This window comes from Tubulanus polymorphus, chromosome 11, assembly GCF_964204645.1.
Source record: "Tubulanus polymorphus chromosome 11, tnTubPoly1.2, whole genome shotgun sequence".
NCBI classification, from domain to species: Eukaryota; Metazoa; Nemertea; class Palaeonemertea; order Tubulaniformes; family Tubulanidae; genus Tubulanus; species Tubulanus polymorphus.
Genome location: NC_134035.1, coordinates 13,239,391 through 13,256,637, shown reverse-complemented (window position 1 = coordinate 13,256,637; position 17,247 = coordinate 13,239,391). Strand labels below are relative to the sequence as shown.

At 40.2% G+C, this 17,247-nt stretch overlaps 2 protein-coding genes across 5 annotated transcripts in view; one reads left to right on the top strand and one right to left on the bottom strand.

Annotated features, from left to right (window-relative positions):
* Positions 1–260: 260 nt before the first annotated feature.
* Positions 261–8,687, bottom strand: LOC141912551 (L-gulonolactone oxidase-like). Of its 2 annotated transcripts, none has more exons than XM_074803820.1 (11): positions 8,332–8,687; positions 5,524–5,649; positions 4,809–4,903; positions 4,326–4,416; positions 3,453–3,638; positions 2,800–2,913; positions 2,641–2,714; positions 2,195–2,341; positions 1,637–1,798; positions 1,027–1,117; positions 261–861 (listed from the first exon to the last, which is right to left on the bottom strand). In XM_074803820.1, exons 1-11 carry the CDS (start codon positions 8,437–8,439, stop codon positions 730–732), a joined length of 1,326 nt encoding a protein of 441 aa, XP_074659921.1. In that variant the 5' UTR covers positions 8,440–8,687; the 3' UTR covers positions 261–729. The 2 variants fall into 2 exon arrangements, with proteins under 2 accessions (XP_074659921.1, XP_074659920.1); XM_074803819.1 differs by lacking the exon at positions 8,332–8,687 and adding an exon at positions 7,708–8,319.
* A 1,656-nt stretch (positions 8,688–10,343) lies between these two features.
* Positions 10,344–17,247, top strand: part of LOC141913111 (uncharacterized) — a 39,248-nt gene continuing 32,344 nt past the window's right edge. For all 3 annotated transcript variants that reach the window (XM_074804565.1, XM_074804563.1, XM_074804564.1), the window contains exon 1: positions 10,344–10,652. The gene's annotated coding sequence lies outside the window, so the exon portion shown is untranslated. The remainder of the gene's footprint in view (positions 10,653–17,247) is intronic.

The following is a 17,247-nucleotide window of genomic DNA, read 5'->3' as shown; positions in this document are numbered from 1 at the left end:
TCCGTTGAAAGACAATTCGATTGATTTCATACTGGACATAATGAACTATCGGTTATAACGAACAGATTTTCTGTTCCCGTGAAGTTCGCAGTAACGAGGTTCCACTGTATATGAGCTTCGCCTAACAGCCCTCGTTGGTGAAAAGTTCCACTGGTCGCGCCAATCTGTCGGCGCTGTTTTAAAGAGTGTTTCGATACGGAGGCAGGAGTCTGGACCCCTAAAACCACACATACGACTAACAACTAACCATATATTGTCTATATTTGCATTTTATTTAGTTTATATAATCTGATAGTATCAATTAAGCAATCAATGTTAATATACATCGCTGTTATGAGTGAATATGATATTGAAGCATTTCCAAAGAAGTCTTCTTCAACTCATTTGCATCAGACTCCATTTTACGAACTTAATCAATCTTAACAATATTGATTTCATGCCAAACATTTTAGAATAATTTTCAAATCATTTTAAAAATCATCGTTTTTAGCCATGAAAACAGTTAATAATTCAAAAATGGTTGATCATTTCTCTTTCAACACGAGAGAAATAAAGAAGATTTTTTAGCGATCATTTAATACAGTGTAAATTGAATAAAAAAACAATAGTGTTAATGATTAGACTGCACAGTTTCACTGGTCGTGTTTAATAGATTAAAAGATTTCAGAAAAATCGATCCCAGACAAAAATAGATAGACTTTAGTAATGAATTGCTCTCTCTCTCCCTCTCTAACTGTCGAACACTTGTCTCAGGTAACGATTCATGAATATTCCACGTGGATCTAAACGCTCACGAACTCGGTGGAACTGATTCCACATTGGGTAGAGTTGCTTCAGCTGATGACAATCCATACTGTGCGCCTTGACAATTTACAATAAACAAAAAGGAAGAAAAGCTACATCAAACTTCATGAATATCAAATGTTATCGAGGTTCCCTGATGACTGGTGTCACAGGTTCAATGCGTAAGATAGTGGCTTTAAGTGAACTCCGATGATACAGCAATGTCTGCTGACCTCAACTTACCTTCGCCCAGTGCGGTCTACCAGCGATTTCTTGTACAATTTTCTCATAATCGGCCCAATATTCAGAATGTGGAATAGCTTTACCATATGGTCTGTAACGATCGCGGTCAATTAAAACAATTAAACAGTTTGCATTCAGTTCCTTCCACAGTTCTGAGCAGAATTTGAGGAAAGCTTTTAGAACTGTGCACGTAATAAGGTCTATGATTGTTTAGCAGGACTCAGAACCGTTGAACCGAATTATGGACTATGGACCTGGGTCCGATTGGGAGTAGGCCCAAGAAATGTAGAACTGTGGGGTCCCGGGTATATAACTGGATCCTGACCAGCGGAACTGAATACAGAACTGTCGAACTGCATCCAGAACTGTGGAACTTTAGAAGTGGGATGTGGAACTGGGTCCATAAAGGAATTGTGCAAGTCATGAGCTGTGGAACTGGGTCCAGAACTGTGGAATTGGGTCCAGTAACTGTGGAACTGGGTCCAGAACTGTCGAGCCAAACTGTGGGCCCTGAACTTTGGAACTAGCTCCAGACCTGTGGAACTGGGTCCATAAAGGAACTGAGTGATGCGAGGAGAGTTGAACTGCAGATGAGTAGTTGTGTAGTCACCTGTAGCTGATGATATTGATATATGTAGAATCACGGCCGTAAGCCGGACTCAGATAAATATCATCTGATTTCACAAACCGAACTTCAATCGGTAAATGCGCCTGGTGATGATTCTGAATGATTCGAGTTTGTAACTCTTTCAAAACTAGCGCCGTTTTATCTCTGTAAAAACCGAGAAACAAAATTATAGAATCATTTTACAAAAGTGACTAGTTACACAGCTTTATCGGATTCGAGGAGCATTTTAAAATACGGTCTGGAATCGTTAGCGTTATAATTTGGTCAACTACCAGCTCAGCTGTGAGCTGTGTATGGACACGGACGTTTAAACTTGTTTAGTAGATATAATCATCGAGTAGATGAGATGAGATTAACCTGGAAATGGACCCCGGGTCCAGCTTTTTATTCTATTTATCTTATAAACCAACAGGTGAGTAACTGCAGCCCCTGGTGTTTTCAGAGAGGTCAACAATTCAGTCGTTTAACGCTTAAACTTTTCCCTGAAATTGAAAGATAACTTACAGTAAGATAATCGATTATTTGGGAAATGAGCCGTACCTCGGGAACGAGTATTCCAACACGTATTGTTTCATCAAACAATCAAAGTTGAAGATATTTGGCGACCAGTCTACCGTCCGCGTGTGACCAGAATTCAACCACAGATACAGCCTATTGATGTATCTAGTTAAACTCGGCACAAATGAACTGGAAATATATAAAACAACAGTTGACAATATTGTCAACGTTGCACCTTTTGTTTGGTATTGTGCATTTAGAAAATGGTTATCTAAAGAAGAACGTGTAAACGATTCTTCCACGCAACCTTTCTAGGCTTATGGCGTTATAAAGGTGTTACAGTCTGGAATCCTCGTCAATCTGGTGTTCGTTCATTTCTAATCAAAAATGTCTCAGGTTAAGTTCTGAACACCACATGTGAAGACGGGGCTCTCACGCAGCCCAGGCTGAGGGTTATAACGGCCCGGGCTCCAGACTGATTAATTTACCTGAACCAATATAAAAGCTCCAGTAGATAGTATCCGATGAAAATCCGTCTGAACCAACTTGCTTTAGTTTTTGTCTGTTAAAACACGTGTCAAAGATATTAGAATGGAGACATTATTCAAAGATGAATATTTCTAGAGGAGATGTAACGATGTATATACCTTTTCAGCATCAGTCCGTTTGTTGTGAAAGGCGATACAATATTCGGTGTATGGATACCAGAAAAACTCGAAATGATCCGATGCGTTCAAATGAGCGTCTAAATTCTCAAGCACCTTGAAAATATATTGAAAATGATGCCAACTTACTGTGAAAATCATTGGTAATTTCTAACTGAAGTCGAAATACGCATAGATCCTCAATATTCAATAAGTTTATAACCGATCATATACAGAATTTAAAAGATTAAAAACTAATTTCATTTTTCAAGAAATAGAATCAAAAGACTCTATATATCTGTATATTGTGGGTTATAAACGGATTTTCTATTCTTCACGCCAGAGTCTACCGGGATGGGGGGGGGGGCTATCCCGACTATTTCAAGATTTATCTAAGCCCCATATCCAGTAAAATAGCTATGAATTAATGGGATTTAGATAGATGTCTCCCTTTCAGATATTAGATTAACTGTAAAATATCATCAGGTGACTGACAATGATCTCTAGTGACCTATTTAAAGTGGGTTTAAACTTATTATCCGTTCTCCGCGTTACAGAGGTGCCACTATTCTACGGCTCTTCAATATTCTTTTAATCTTGAAAAATCTTCATCACAATTCTCACATATAACTGAACATAAAATATGGCACACATACATCGTCCAGTTTGACCGGGTAGGTGATTCTCTGTAGGTTAAATATAGGTTCGCACTGTATTTTAGCTCGGATGATGACACCTAACGATCCTAAACTGCAACAAGCCGCTAGAAATACGTCTTTATTCTCGTCTCGTGAACAGTGGATAATTTCACCGTCGCTCGTCATCAAATCAATTTCTAAAACCTGAAAAAATGATACATCACGATTTTACTCTCAAATTTATATAATGTCAATTATAGATTTAAAAGTGACTGTTGTGTTATCTACCTAAGATTAAATTTTCGGTGACATCGGTTTATTAAATATAGAAACAGCAATCTATGTGGCAAATTTCCAATTTGATATTTCCAAAACAATAATAACAGATGTATTACTCTTCATGCAAGGGACAGGTTCTAAAGATCTTATAGGTTAAGGCAATATAATGCTGATATCTTATTCTCCGCCTGCTGAGCTTAGAAGTTGACCCGGCCTATCTCTACCCCTGTATACATACGTTTGTTTTAAATCATAATCAAACTAACCATGAAATGAACTGATTACAAATTTTATCAAATTTTTGGAAAATCAGCCGGCCGCTGCGGAGAAACGAGGTATCATTTTGTAGCCTTAGAAATGATATCGAATAAACACAACGCGATTGGAAATTGCTTCAACTAATTCCATTCCGGTCAAACTGAACCAGCAACTGTGAAATTAGGTGCTTGTTTTAGTTCTGGATCTTTTATCGTAGAAAGTGCGTATCGGGTGGTAAAGGGGTGGGTGCATTTCCTTTACTTCACCACAGATCAATTGAACATCGGACAGAATGTGTTTGAGATTGCTTTCTAGAGTTTGGTTGATTGATGATAATTCACAGATTAAACTCACGTTTGTCGAACAGACACCGAATTTAGCTCCGGTACCGTGAACTGCAGTTGATATAAACCCGGCTAATGAAATATCCGATATCGCTGGTAATCTACAGATAATAATAATGCTAATACGTATATAATAGTCATTGAATTGTAAATAAAAAAAAAAACATTTCATGACTGGTTGACTGGGTGACCGGGTGACTGGGTGACTGGGTGACTGGGTGACTGGATGACTGGGTGACCGGGTGACTGGTTGACTGGGTGACTGGTTGACTGGGTGACTGGATGACTGGATGACTGGACGACTGGGTGACTGGGTGACTGGGTGACTGGATGACTGGATGACCGGGTGACTGGGTGACTGGGTGACTGGACGACTGGATGACTGGACGACTGGGTGACTGGGTGACTGGGTGACTGGATGACTGGGTGACTGGGTGACTGGGTGACTAGGTGACTGGGTGACTGGACACGTGGGCCGAGGGGGTATACTTACTGACTGAGAGATAAACCACTATCTTTCAGGATGTGATTGAGTTGCTCAATTGAAATACCGGCCATTGCGGTACAAGTGAACTTCTCATTATCAATCTGTTATAAGAGAAAAATAAAAACATGTCATACGTGATAGTATTTAAATATGATAGTGTTTGTCACATGACTAGACACATTCATGTTGTTAATATGTACTCAAACTGTAAACGATAAGATGTCTGACACTGTCTTATTTATCACGTGTCAGATGTATCTACAAGTTCTAATATTATCTGTACTTCGATTTCCGATTTAGAAAATGAAATATTCTGTTTCGTTAGCGGTAGGTGTGTGACTGGTGAATTTCTGAAGGAACTCACCAAATCAGGATAAATCAAAACACAAAAATAATTCAATGAAATAAATGAGAAGGATATTTATCCCTTAAAATGAAAAAGAAAATCGAGTATTTCATATTTTGGCACGATCAAATACTGATGAACTGAAATATATAAGTAAAGTCGTTTCAGGGAGTGAATTAACATTTCATTAAAGTTTCATCAGTTTTGTGATGATATAGGCGTTTATGTGCTCGTGTTTATATCACTAATGAAACTGTTATTCGGGGATGGAGTTCTTACTGGATTCTCAGAAATCTTCCCTCGAGACCAGATTATTTATTTTCTCCAGGTTTTAAAGGCTTGAAATGTCTACAGTTCACAGATTTTCTAACTTACTTCAACGACTCGATCGAATTTTTGTAGAGATATCATGTATTCATTGGTACAAGCGATATCGGAGGGCGATCGACCCAGTCCGACCACTTTAACAGTCCTGCCTTCGTCAACTGCTAACCTTAATATCTGTTATATAGAAATAAATTTAAACAATATCTGTATAAAGTTCTGTAAGGTTCTACAAGAAAAATAATCACAATGTTTAAACCATTTATCCCGTAAATTTGGACCGAGGTCCATAGTTTTTTACCAGATTGGCGGATCTTGAGTACCGCGAGTACTCAAGATTTCCACACAACATTTTCAATACGGTCAATATTTGTCTGCATGTGACTTTGTCGCAAACAACAAGTATTCGATACGATTTCGAGATTAGATTAGTTGTTTTATTTGTTTTAATAAAGGGGACTGTGATTCTAGAATTGATTGGTTGTTCTGTTCTGGATGGATAGTTGTGGGACATACATGAGGAGATTCCCATTCAAATGAATAATGACGTCACTGGAGATTCCACTCTATGAATTCCAGTCGAGCACGTCAGCAATCACACCGGTCAGCTTGGCCGAATGGTTGAGACCACTGCATTATAGACTAGAGGTCCGAGATCGAATCCTTGCAAGGCTGGCCGCCTTAGATACAAAATTTGGATTAGGTTTTTATCAATTTTGTCTCCAAATGTTCTAATCATATTTAGTTCCCAATGATATTTGTTTATCAGTGGTATTTTTAAGTGGGTGTTGTACTAGACTACATACATCATACAAAATAAGAAATCCAGTTCCACTGTTGTGGACTCAGTTCCACAGTTCTGGACTCAGATCTACAGTCCTGAACCCAGATCCACAGTTCAGGTTCCAGTTCCACAGTTCTGGACTCAGTTCCACAGTTCTGGACTCAGATCCACAGTCCTGAACCCAGATCCACAGTTCAGGTTCCAGTTCCACAGTTCTGGACTCAGATCCACAGTCCTGAACCCAGATCCACAGTTCAGGTTCCAGTTTCACAGTTCTGGACTCAGTTCCACAGTTCTGTACTCAGTTCCACAGTTCTGGACTCAGTTCCACAGTTCTGTACTCAGTTCCACAGTTCTGGACTCAGTTCCACAGTTCTGGACTCAGTTCCACAGTTCTGGACTCAGTTCCACAGTTCTGTACTCAGTTCCACAGTTCTGGACTCAGTTCCACAGTTCTGGACTCAGTTCCACAGTTCTGTACTCAGTTCCACAGTTCTGGACTCAGTTCCACAGTTCTGGACTCAGTTCCACAGTTCTGGACTCAGTTCCACAGTTCTGTACTCAGTTCCACAGTTCTGGACTCAGTTCCACAGTTCTGGACTCAGTTCCACAGTTCTGGAGTCAGTTCCACAGTTCTGGACTCAGTTCCACAGTTCTGTACTCAGTTCCACAGTTCTGGACTCAGTTCCACAGTTCTGGACTCAGTTCCACAGTTCTGGACTCAGTTCCACGGTTCTGGACTCAGTTCCACAGTTCTGGAACAGGGTCCTTTACTACAGTTAAATAATTGATAAGTAGTACATTTTTGTGACTCAGTTCGATAGTGTCGTAACTTATCCCGACAGAGTTCATTTCACCACAATATTTGTTTAACTAATTAACGTCTAAAGATTTATATCTGTTTTAATTTGCGAATAGCCCTCGGCGTGAGCTTAGAGTACATTCGGTGTGCTGCGTTTTGAAGATCAAAACCACGATTATGGAGAAAAACTCATAGACTATTCGGTGCTTAGACTCGAGTCTATTTCAAAAGCACCTCGTTGTTTGTTTCATTTGCTTCAATATACCGGCCGCTTCTATCAGGTTTACAGATTTGCGCTATTCCCGAATAGGTAGAACTTGTATTCTGGTTAAAACGAACGCGTCAGAAGAAATCCAGAACGGTGCGAACCATTAAAAACCTATCAAAATCTCTACCGGTTGCTTCTATAAGGTTTACGGTTTATGAAATCGCGGAATAGGTAGAGAGTGCATTCTGGTTCAGAAACTGTTGAGACCAATCATAACCTGCCAGACTCTCTACCGACCGCTTCAGACAATGGCCGTATAAAACTAATCTAGTTTAAGGCGTTCCAGCCCGATTACCTTATATCCAGAATTGGTAGATTGTATTTGGACGATTCCAGAATCTAAAGGGACTAATTGAAACCCGCCTTACATACATTACATACCTGTTTGAGTTGGTCTTCATTTTCTGGTGTGAAATATAATTCAGGACGACACGAAAACGTTCGCGACCAGTTCTCAAAATAGAAGTCATCGCATTTTTCGCCCGTCATTTCGACCATCGCCGCCATTTTATCGTCAGTCGCTAGAAACACGTCATTGAATAATCCGATCTTTTATCCGATGATTTATTTCAATTTCGTGCACACACAATATAGTATACCAGTGTTAGTTCCCACCGACGGAATACAAATGCGGCGGCCTCAATATGAAATCCGGTTACATAAAAATTTTACATAAACTATGCACTTCTAAAACGGAGAATTGAATTTCGAATTTTTGTCGCTGTGTCTCTCAGCCAAACTCAGACAGTCGCGAGAGAACATGCGCCATTACTTTTAACACTTTTCCGACGTCGTTCAGCGAGTAAATCTAGTTTCGATATTAACAGGAATATAAAGCGGTTTGACGGTTGACATTTGAACAAAAGAAAATACGTTTTTTCTTTCTTCAATCGACAGAGTTTGAGTGGTTGTAACAAAAAATGTTTTTTCTATCTACAATCGACAAGAGTTCTGTAAGGTTCTACAAGAAAAATAATCACAATGTTGAGCCTACATTACATATACCTGTTTGAGCTGGTCTTCATTTTCTGGTGTGAAATATAATTCAGGACGACACGAAAACGTTCGCGACCAGTTCTCAAAATAGAAGTCATCGCGTTTTTCGATCGTCATTTTATCAGTCTCTATAAACACGTGTTTGAATAATCCGATTTTTATTTCAATTTCGAATCATCTACGATGAACGCACCAGCGTCGTGCACGCATACAATATACTATACAGTGTGAATAATAGGACGGAGTAATAGAATCTTTTGCGTCAATATGAAATCCGTTTTTTGTAAGTGTTATCATCGACAGCTGCTGTCTGGTCTGTCTATCCTTGGAATCAGACTTATTACTCCAAGGTCTATCTGTGATCAGCGCCGGTGTGTTATGTACTAGTGGAACGGACCTTGGACTGTGCATTTCGAAATGTGCTTCCTTTAATCTAGTCAACACGCGGGGCGATCAACTTAGAGCACTTCTACATAAACATCTACCCGAGAAAAAACTAAAATAAACAATCGGACTACGGATTTACACGTAGAAAACGACCAAAAATATAAAATGGACGAAATGATCTTCAACCTTGCAATATAGCTACTTCCAAAATATCGATGTTTTAGATTAGGCAGCCAAGGAAGTTGACCCCAATCAGTCGCTTGCCAGATTGTTTGAGTGATCTGGAACCGAATTTTCCAATTATATCGGTACTTCGATTTAAACAAAAAACTTTTATAAACTCGACCGCTGATCACACAACTATATCTGTACTTCGATTTCCGATTTCGAAATCAAACCCCCTGTTTCGCTCCCGACAGGTGTGGTGGGTCTGTAAGGAGCACTCAATCAAAAAAAAGAAAGTCTAACGAAATTTACTAATCAAATAAATAACATAGGGACAATCCCTATTTTAAGATAAAAATGGAACAGTTGTTTTGATAGCGATAAGAAAATAATGATTACATAAATAGGATACGTTATATAACACGTGAAATTGAGCTCGTCGGAGGCGACCATTCATTCGTTAATCATCGTCCGCTTTCTAATGGTTTCCGTGATGTCGCTGATTGGTTTAATTGATACAGAACTTCCTGAATGAAACCTTTAAAATCGATATCGCCAGAATTTCTGATCAATTCGTCGATGACAGGTGGAATTCTAACCCCCGCTTCGACCTCGAATACTATATATACATTCATATGAACATTAATGTCACCCTCGAATCTAGACGAAGATCTATTTACGTACAGGGTCACGCGGTAAAGTGCAATTTGATATAGTTTCGATGATATAACGCGGGTTAATGAAGGTCGATAAAAAAATCCTATGGAATCAAAATTGACCATGAAATTAACTTTGAGCCCTTGTGTGTCTTATCCACGTGCCAGAATATGGACCCATTCTTAACAAATCCTGGCTCCTGGCTGGGTCGATGAGAGCTTGGAGTAATTCAATGATTACTCCAAGATGAGAGCCTGTATTTCATCTGCCATTTTAGACATCAAAGTGCCCTTTTGGGATTTGACAAGTTCAGAGGCGCATCTAGCCTAGGTTTCTGAGTGCTGTTCAGCTATGGAAGGGAACATAATGTCATAAAAAATCAGGGATTGATGCAATCTGAGTCGATTTGGGGCATCAAATCCTTCTTTGCATCCAGAAAATATGAAGTTTTAACCTGTTAATTAAAAATTATTCATTTAAGATAAGAGGTTTACCCATTTTCGATTGCCATTTTAAATGTCTCGTGCCAGAACTTGAAAATAGATGGGCACTACACACGTGAGTACCGCTCCAGCAGAGTAGAAGTAAGCTGGATCCACCCCTGATAATTAGCCCCCGGATCCACCCTTGTTCATATAGTTTAGGGATGGCCCTTATTTCTTTGGTTAGGTCAAACCTTACCGCTGCGTGTGGACTGTGCGCGCTGTGACGTCACACACGGGATGCAACAAGCCGTCTACGCGTCTCTACGCTAGCTACCGTTACCGCCACTCGCTTTGTCACAAAACTTGCGTCTTGCAAACTCTGATTGGGAACTTAAATTGCTCGAACATTTGTCGCCGTGTCTCTTAGCCAAACTCAGACAGTCGCGAGAGAACATGCGCCATAACGTTTAACACTTTTCCGACGTCATTCAGCGAGTAAACTAGATTTCGATATTATCAGGAATATAAAGCGGTTTGACGGTTAACATTTGAACACAAAAAGAAGTTTTTTCTATCTTGAATCGACAAGAGTTTGAGTGGTTGCTGTAATACATCAGCGACAAGAGAAGAGACTCTTCGGAACATCAGCCTCTAAAGCAATCACACCCGCGGTCACTGCTCTATCGTAAATACCAGGTACGTACGCTCTGTTTCTTTTCATCTCGTCTTCATAAAACTACAAGAAGCAAAAAATATCTTTCAAATGATAATTTGAAAGGTACTTGGTATATTTTGTGAATCAAGTCTCTACGCAATTTGTCGTCTTTGAGGGGAATGAAATTAGAATTGATACTTATAACGAAATACATAAATAACAATCATACGATCTTTTTACTGCACTTGATCTTTAAGGGGTAAAATAATTCGTATACAAATTCCGTAGTGAATTTTCCTACGTGAAACGTTATCATAGATACCAACAACTTAACGACATTGTTCTTATTGACCGACGGTTTACACCAGGTTTTGTTCGCTGGCCCAGTTTCACACACCAGAATACCGAAAGTTAATGCACAATTTACTCTTCTTATCGCTTACGTTATCAGTTTGTCATTTTATGGAGCTTTATGTTAAATATCGGTGAATTCTTTAAAGCAAAATGTCACTCATAACATTATCTTGAGCCAAATTCAATTTCGGGTTTAAAAAGCAATATTCAGCATAATGTATTTATATGCCTTTAGGTTTAGCGTGGACGTGGGTTTGGTGTGTTTTCGTGGTTACGTATTTGCTGAGTCTTTAGTTCATCTACCGCTCAGCTACTGAGTTACCATGTTATATAAGACCTGTCTTTTGATATAAGAAATTTTGAACTTTTGAGCCACATGTGCTACACTGATCCTCGGGTCTATGATAGATTACTGTGATCCCTCAGGTGTCATCTCACTACTGGAATTACTTGATTTTGATCATTAGAATTGACACATACGCTCGTCTCCTTACCGGAGAGGGAGGAGAGAGAGAGAGTGAGAGAGTCATTAAGATAGAAATATCTGCTGAAGTTTAGGGTTCATATACTGTGCCGTTGTGTGTGTGAGTGGAATCTAATTAGTAAATTTCAGAGAGCTGTTACAAGGGGAGTCGTTTATACAATTAGTTGGCGCTAATTACGCGTTTGTAACAGTGTTTATCTTGGTCAAGCTGTGTAAGTTGTGTAGAAGTCGAACTCGTCGTCACAAGCATTTATTCAATCACGATTCGATGTCTTGATGACTTTGTGCGGTAACATTCTATTCTGTACAGTGATATACGCGATGGTCAGTGGCCACACTTTCCCTTCGCATCGTTTCCCGTTTTCCCGTTTCGGTAAATCCTTGGCTCCGTGGCTCAACAGGACCCGGGACCATGTTTCCGAATACTGCAGTTGTAGTGCGCAGAGATGAGGCGAAGTCCATCGTCCACATTTCCTACCGTCAATCATTTCTCAGATTGGTGAAAGTTGCGAGCTTTTTGGACGTCGATTCTAAGCGGTCAACTTCAGGGACGACCGGATCGTACATATTGACTCGAGCAATTATCGAAATCCGTTTAAATCGTCAGCGCGATTTGCATGGAACGATTTGAATTTCAAATATCGTGATTTAACCGTTATGATTATGACGTGCCGTGGCATATAACGGGAGAAATTTCACAAGACGGCCTCTTCAGACTTATCGCTTTAATCGGTTTTCGATTGTTGTTCGATGAGAATTAAAACAAATAGTGAATATGCGAACACGTTTTTCGAGAAATGAGTCGACGACCCGGATGATGGAATGAACCATTGACGAGACTTGTAGGTGGACAACACATGGACCGCTCGACGATAGAAAGATATTCCTCAACTGATATATTTTTGATAATGATGATGTCTTAGAATGCCATGCATTATTCCCTCTGGACGGGTAGAAGATCTCTTCCCCTCCCCGCAAACTGATTTTTCGGTCGGGTGAAGATATTTCTTCTCTTTTCTGGATCGGTTCGTATGCATGCCGGTATTCAAAATACCAGTATTACGAACCAATCATAATGAGTGTTACAAGTCACCGTGTTTGTATGATACGTCCCATCTAATTGGTAGATTGTGAGAGTGTGATGGCATTTCGACTGATACCGTATTTCAGAGACCCCCAGATCACTGTTCAAAGCTCACAACGCAACCCGTGGCGCTTTTGCAATTGGCGCCTTTCATCTGTCGTCCCGATCTGCTGAGGGAAGGATTAGTTTCTGCGAATTAATTTAGGAATGTTTTTAAGTAACGCGTATATATGCAGAGCTTAAAGCTAAATAAAAATGTCAAAGGAAGATAAAATATGACGGTGACTTCAATGGCCCGGGGATATCGATAGCAACAAATCATATTAATTCCACGAAAATAATTCCGGGTCTTATTCTAGCGGAACGCTTACGTTTATATCCTACCGAGTTGAGCAACAAGTTGAAAAAGTAATTACGGGTTGAAAACGATAAAAGACGATTCGAATCATATAAATTCCAGGAGAAGACAGTGTGGTGCGAGTCAGACTAGCGAGAATATATTTACAAAGAGCGCATTAGAATAGCAGAAACAGGCGATTACTGACCCACTCGGTCACGCGTTCAGTAACGTTAAACTCAGGAAAAAAATCAGATCCGGAAATATGGATGATTTTCCGATCCATCATTAATATTTGATTGATTTGAATATGTTGTGTGTCCTCGATACAAACCCACCACACACCTGCCGGGAGCGAAACAGGGGTTCGATTTTGATATCGAATACATATATAATAGACAGTGCGATCAGCGATCGAATTTACAGAATTCGTTCTTGAAGATCTGGTTTTTCTGATGATGGAGTTTGTATGAACAAAACTGTCAGACAATAAACGTTTTAATATCAACTGTGGGTTTTCATTTGTTGGACTCTGAATTCTGGGATCAATATCAGGTTTCGCCCAGTCACGTAATGTCTGTATGGAAATATACAGCCTCGCCCGATGAGGTACAATTTTACACAAAATACGATCATGGCATTCATTAAAATCCTGAACACTAGGTTCATCTAATTATTATACAATATTGCGGAAGTCATTTTCAAGATATTTTGACATTAGATAATTGTATCAGCGGGAACCCGTCTAAATGTCCGCTACACGTCGCGATACCCGTCCAAAAGTTGACGTGTAATTAATACGCGACCTTTCAGTACGGTTATAGCATTAACACTTTGTGGAAGCAGTCCCATGGTCATCGCTTCGCAGACCCCCCTAGGTTCACACAGGGCTAACCCTGAACTCTCAGATGTAGCTGTAGCGTTTATGATCAGATAATCCTCACCCGACGGTCTAAACTAATTATCCATTCCTCCGCTAGGGGTCGTATTGAACTCTACATGGGTTCATCAATACGTTAAACTACCGATAGCGCTTCTTTTTTTGAGTGACGTGGAATTCAGCCTTTGACCGAGATCATCGATCACTCAAATCTGTAAATATTTCTCTCGATGGCGAAAGTGCAGCGACGGCTTAAGGATTGAAAAGTTTCAAATTCCGGTAACTATGTGGGATTTGTTGAGAAAGATTTTCGTCGTCGTTTTTTGCTTTTATCTATTCCGCAAAAGTCTCCAAGGTTTAAACGCAATTCGATTTTAATTTGTCTGTCTGTCGGTCTGTGTGTGAGTCTGTCTGTCGAGTGTCAGTCTGTCTGTGTGTCTGTCTGTCGGCCTGTGCGTCTGTCTGCCGGTTTGTCCGTCTATCTGGGAGTCTGTCTGTGTGTGTGTGTGTGTCTGTCTGTCTGGTGTCTGTCTGTCTGTCTGTCGGTTTGCCTGTCGGTTTATCAGTTCGACGACAAACCTAATCGATTCTTACCATTCTAAGCATTCTTACCATCAAAACACGAAAAATAGATTTAAAAGTCGGCCATTTTTTCCGCCTTGAAAACAAATATGACCGCGTGGGTTGTAAAATATCGATATAGATTCTGTGAGAACAACAGATCACTCACATTAGGAAAAATACAAAATGACATCTCTGATGATTCTTTGGACCAAATTCGCTTAATCATGTTTCTTAAATATTTCTCATTGAGAGCTTAATGTTACCGTTCCATGTTAAGACGTTAATTTCAATTTTTTTCTGTAAGTTATTTCATGGTTTCATGTTGTCAACGAAGACTGCGATTCAAGCTTAACCTATTGTAAGGCAGGTTTCGAATGGACTCGTGAAATTCTCCTCTAGTGCGTTAGTTTCGACGAGGACGAACTTCTTTCATTGGAGTTAGTCGAACTAAGTGAATCCGAATGTCAGTTAGTCGGAACTGTAGTCCGGAAATGGTCGACTACGGGATCGAGCACGGTCGCTATAGTTCGAACCTAGTTCATGGCCGACACTGTGAAATAGGTTACGATACGTTACGTTAGAAACGGCCGGTGGAGAGAGTTTGGTGGGTTTCGATTGGTCTTTACCGATTCCGGATTCTCCCGGTGCGTTCGTTTCGACAAGAATACGCTCTACTTATTCCGGAATAGTGTAAATCGCGGAACCTGATAGTAGCGGCAAGATTAAGGACTGGGTCTGTAGCACTCTTTCTGGATATCTTGAATTGGGTGACTTGCATCCTCGCTTGCCAGGAGTCCGGTATCACTCCCGAACTCGCTTCCACCAGCCCCCTGGCCTCTCGAAGCGTGATTTCATTACTGGCGCTGTTGCGCGTGACGTCATATGTCGATTTGCGAAATACTTCCTTGTTCGGTAAAACGTTCGCTGATTGGTCAATTTAACGGGAAAACCAACAGAAGTCTACTGACGGTTTGTTACAAGCGCTGTGATTGGTACGACCGGATTCTGGTCGGCTAGTAACGACTCCAATGACTCGTGAGGTCAAGGGGTTCGGAGAACAGCTTTAGCGTAGTGGGTTCGAATTCCTTGACGGGTGAAGATGGGTGACTTGAGGTGATTTGAGAAATTGTCTGGAATCAAGCTAACAATACCGCACGAATATTGTGACTTTCTTATCAGTCTGATGTAGAAATTATTTTCTACGTGTTCTAATTAATTCACGCATCACGAATGGGTTCACATCCGGGTCCCCTTATTCGTAAATACGGCCGTCGCTGTCTCGTGAAATAGCAATGGAATCCTGCCCGTAGAACTATACTCAGTAATTAATTACCAATTAGAAATTTACAATTTGTAAGAAATTGATCAGAATCATGTGAATGATGTTAGTTTATGGGTTACAGTAGACTCCTCAACTTTTGACCCTGCTGTTTATTTGATTGGTTTAGATTTCAACAACCGATTTTAGCCTGAGATCGATTGGAAACTTAAAACCGCGTTCAAAATCTCTTCACCGTTGTTTAGAAAAAAACAACATCGTTGATATTAAATGCAACAATTCTCCTAGTTATAAATCACAGTAATATCTGTATTACAGCTCCGGTCGGTTTGTGGCGAGGAGGTGGCGGATGAAAGCGAGGGGAGGGAGGGGGTGGGCTGTAAACTAAAAAAATTCAAAAGACATCTCTCACAAAACCGGAAGTGCTTATTTCACGACAATGAACCGTCCGCGGAAATCGCCAGCCGTAAATCGCCGGAAGTTCGCGGACACGCCTGTTGCGCGCGCAGCTCAATCTTATGATCATTGAATTATCTATATCTACTGCCTCGACTTCAACCGAGACAAATATTTACATCATTTTAGAGTTAAGTGTTGTTTTTATTTATGAAAGACTGTATAATGTGTTTTGACAGAATATCTTCTGTCCTTTTATTAAATACCGATCCAATCGATGTATATACCTTCTACAATCCGACCATTAAGTTGACGCACATTTCTAAGATCGGATATTCTACACTTATAGCTAAAAGGTTTATTTTCGCCCGACAGTTGAAAAAAAAAACATATTAAGGCAATTGCGACCATGTGTGTGACGTCATCTTTGTGACACCCTGCCGAGCTGGTGAAATATAATATGTGACAAAGTGAGGTCCCACCTAGTTCGGTGAACCATTCTTACGGGTATATATATAATTATACTAATCACTCATTGTTTGACCGCCAGTACGGCGTTGACATAATGTCTATAGCACGTGGTCCGCATACCCGATAACAATGCGCATGTATTACATAAGACAATGAAGGACTGCTGCTCGTGAGAGGTGATTTTCTTTGAATTCTGTCGTTATGAGCCATTTTCAGGACAGCTTTGAGAATAACTCGTTTCGCTTGCGTCGAATCGTCGGAAGATATTGTCGGCTTTCAAATATAGACAGTCACACTCGTCTATGGGAAACTATTCCGAGAGGTTTCAAATATAGACAGTCACTCGTCTATGGGAAACTATTCCGAGAGGTTTCAAATATAGACAGTCACTCGTCTATGGGAAACTATTCCGAGAGGTTTCAAATATAGACAGTCACTCGTTTATGGGAAACTATTCCGAGAGGTTTCAAATATAGACAGTCACTCGTCTATGGGAAACTATTCCGAGAGGTTTCAAATATAGACAGTCACTCGTCTATGGGAAACTATTCCGAGCGGTAACCGTTGATGGCCATTATTTGCTTGTAGAGTTTCCATTGTCATGTTCTATCCATTAACTCATCGGTATCGTCTCTCTCTCTCGGCTCAGAACTTGTCGCTCACGAACAATTAAAACAGAACAGAGCGAAAACGACAACGACTAAATTTCTGTCGACTCAGACTCTTGTTTAATGGCTGACACCGGAAAACGTGAAAATATACAAGATACGAAATACGCATGCGCAGA

Bases quoted from the DNA above. Each gene is read 5' to 3' on its own strand.
- LOC141912551 (XM_074803819.1), bottom strand. From the start codon at position 7,833: ATGGCGGCGATGGTCGAAATGACGGGCGAAAAATGCGATGACTTCTAT. The intron at 2,715-2,799 runs GTATATACATCG...GTGTTTTAACAG, and splicing joins AACGGACTGATGCTGAAAAG to ACAAAAACTAAAGCAAGTTG. The intron at 862-1,026 runs GTAAGTTGAGGT...TAAATTGTCAAG, and splicing joins GTAGACCGCACTGGGCGAAG to GCGCACAGTATGGATTGTCA.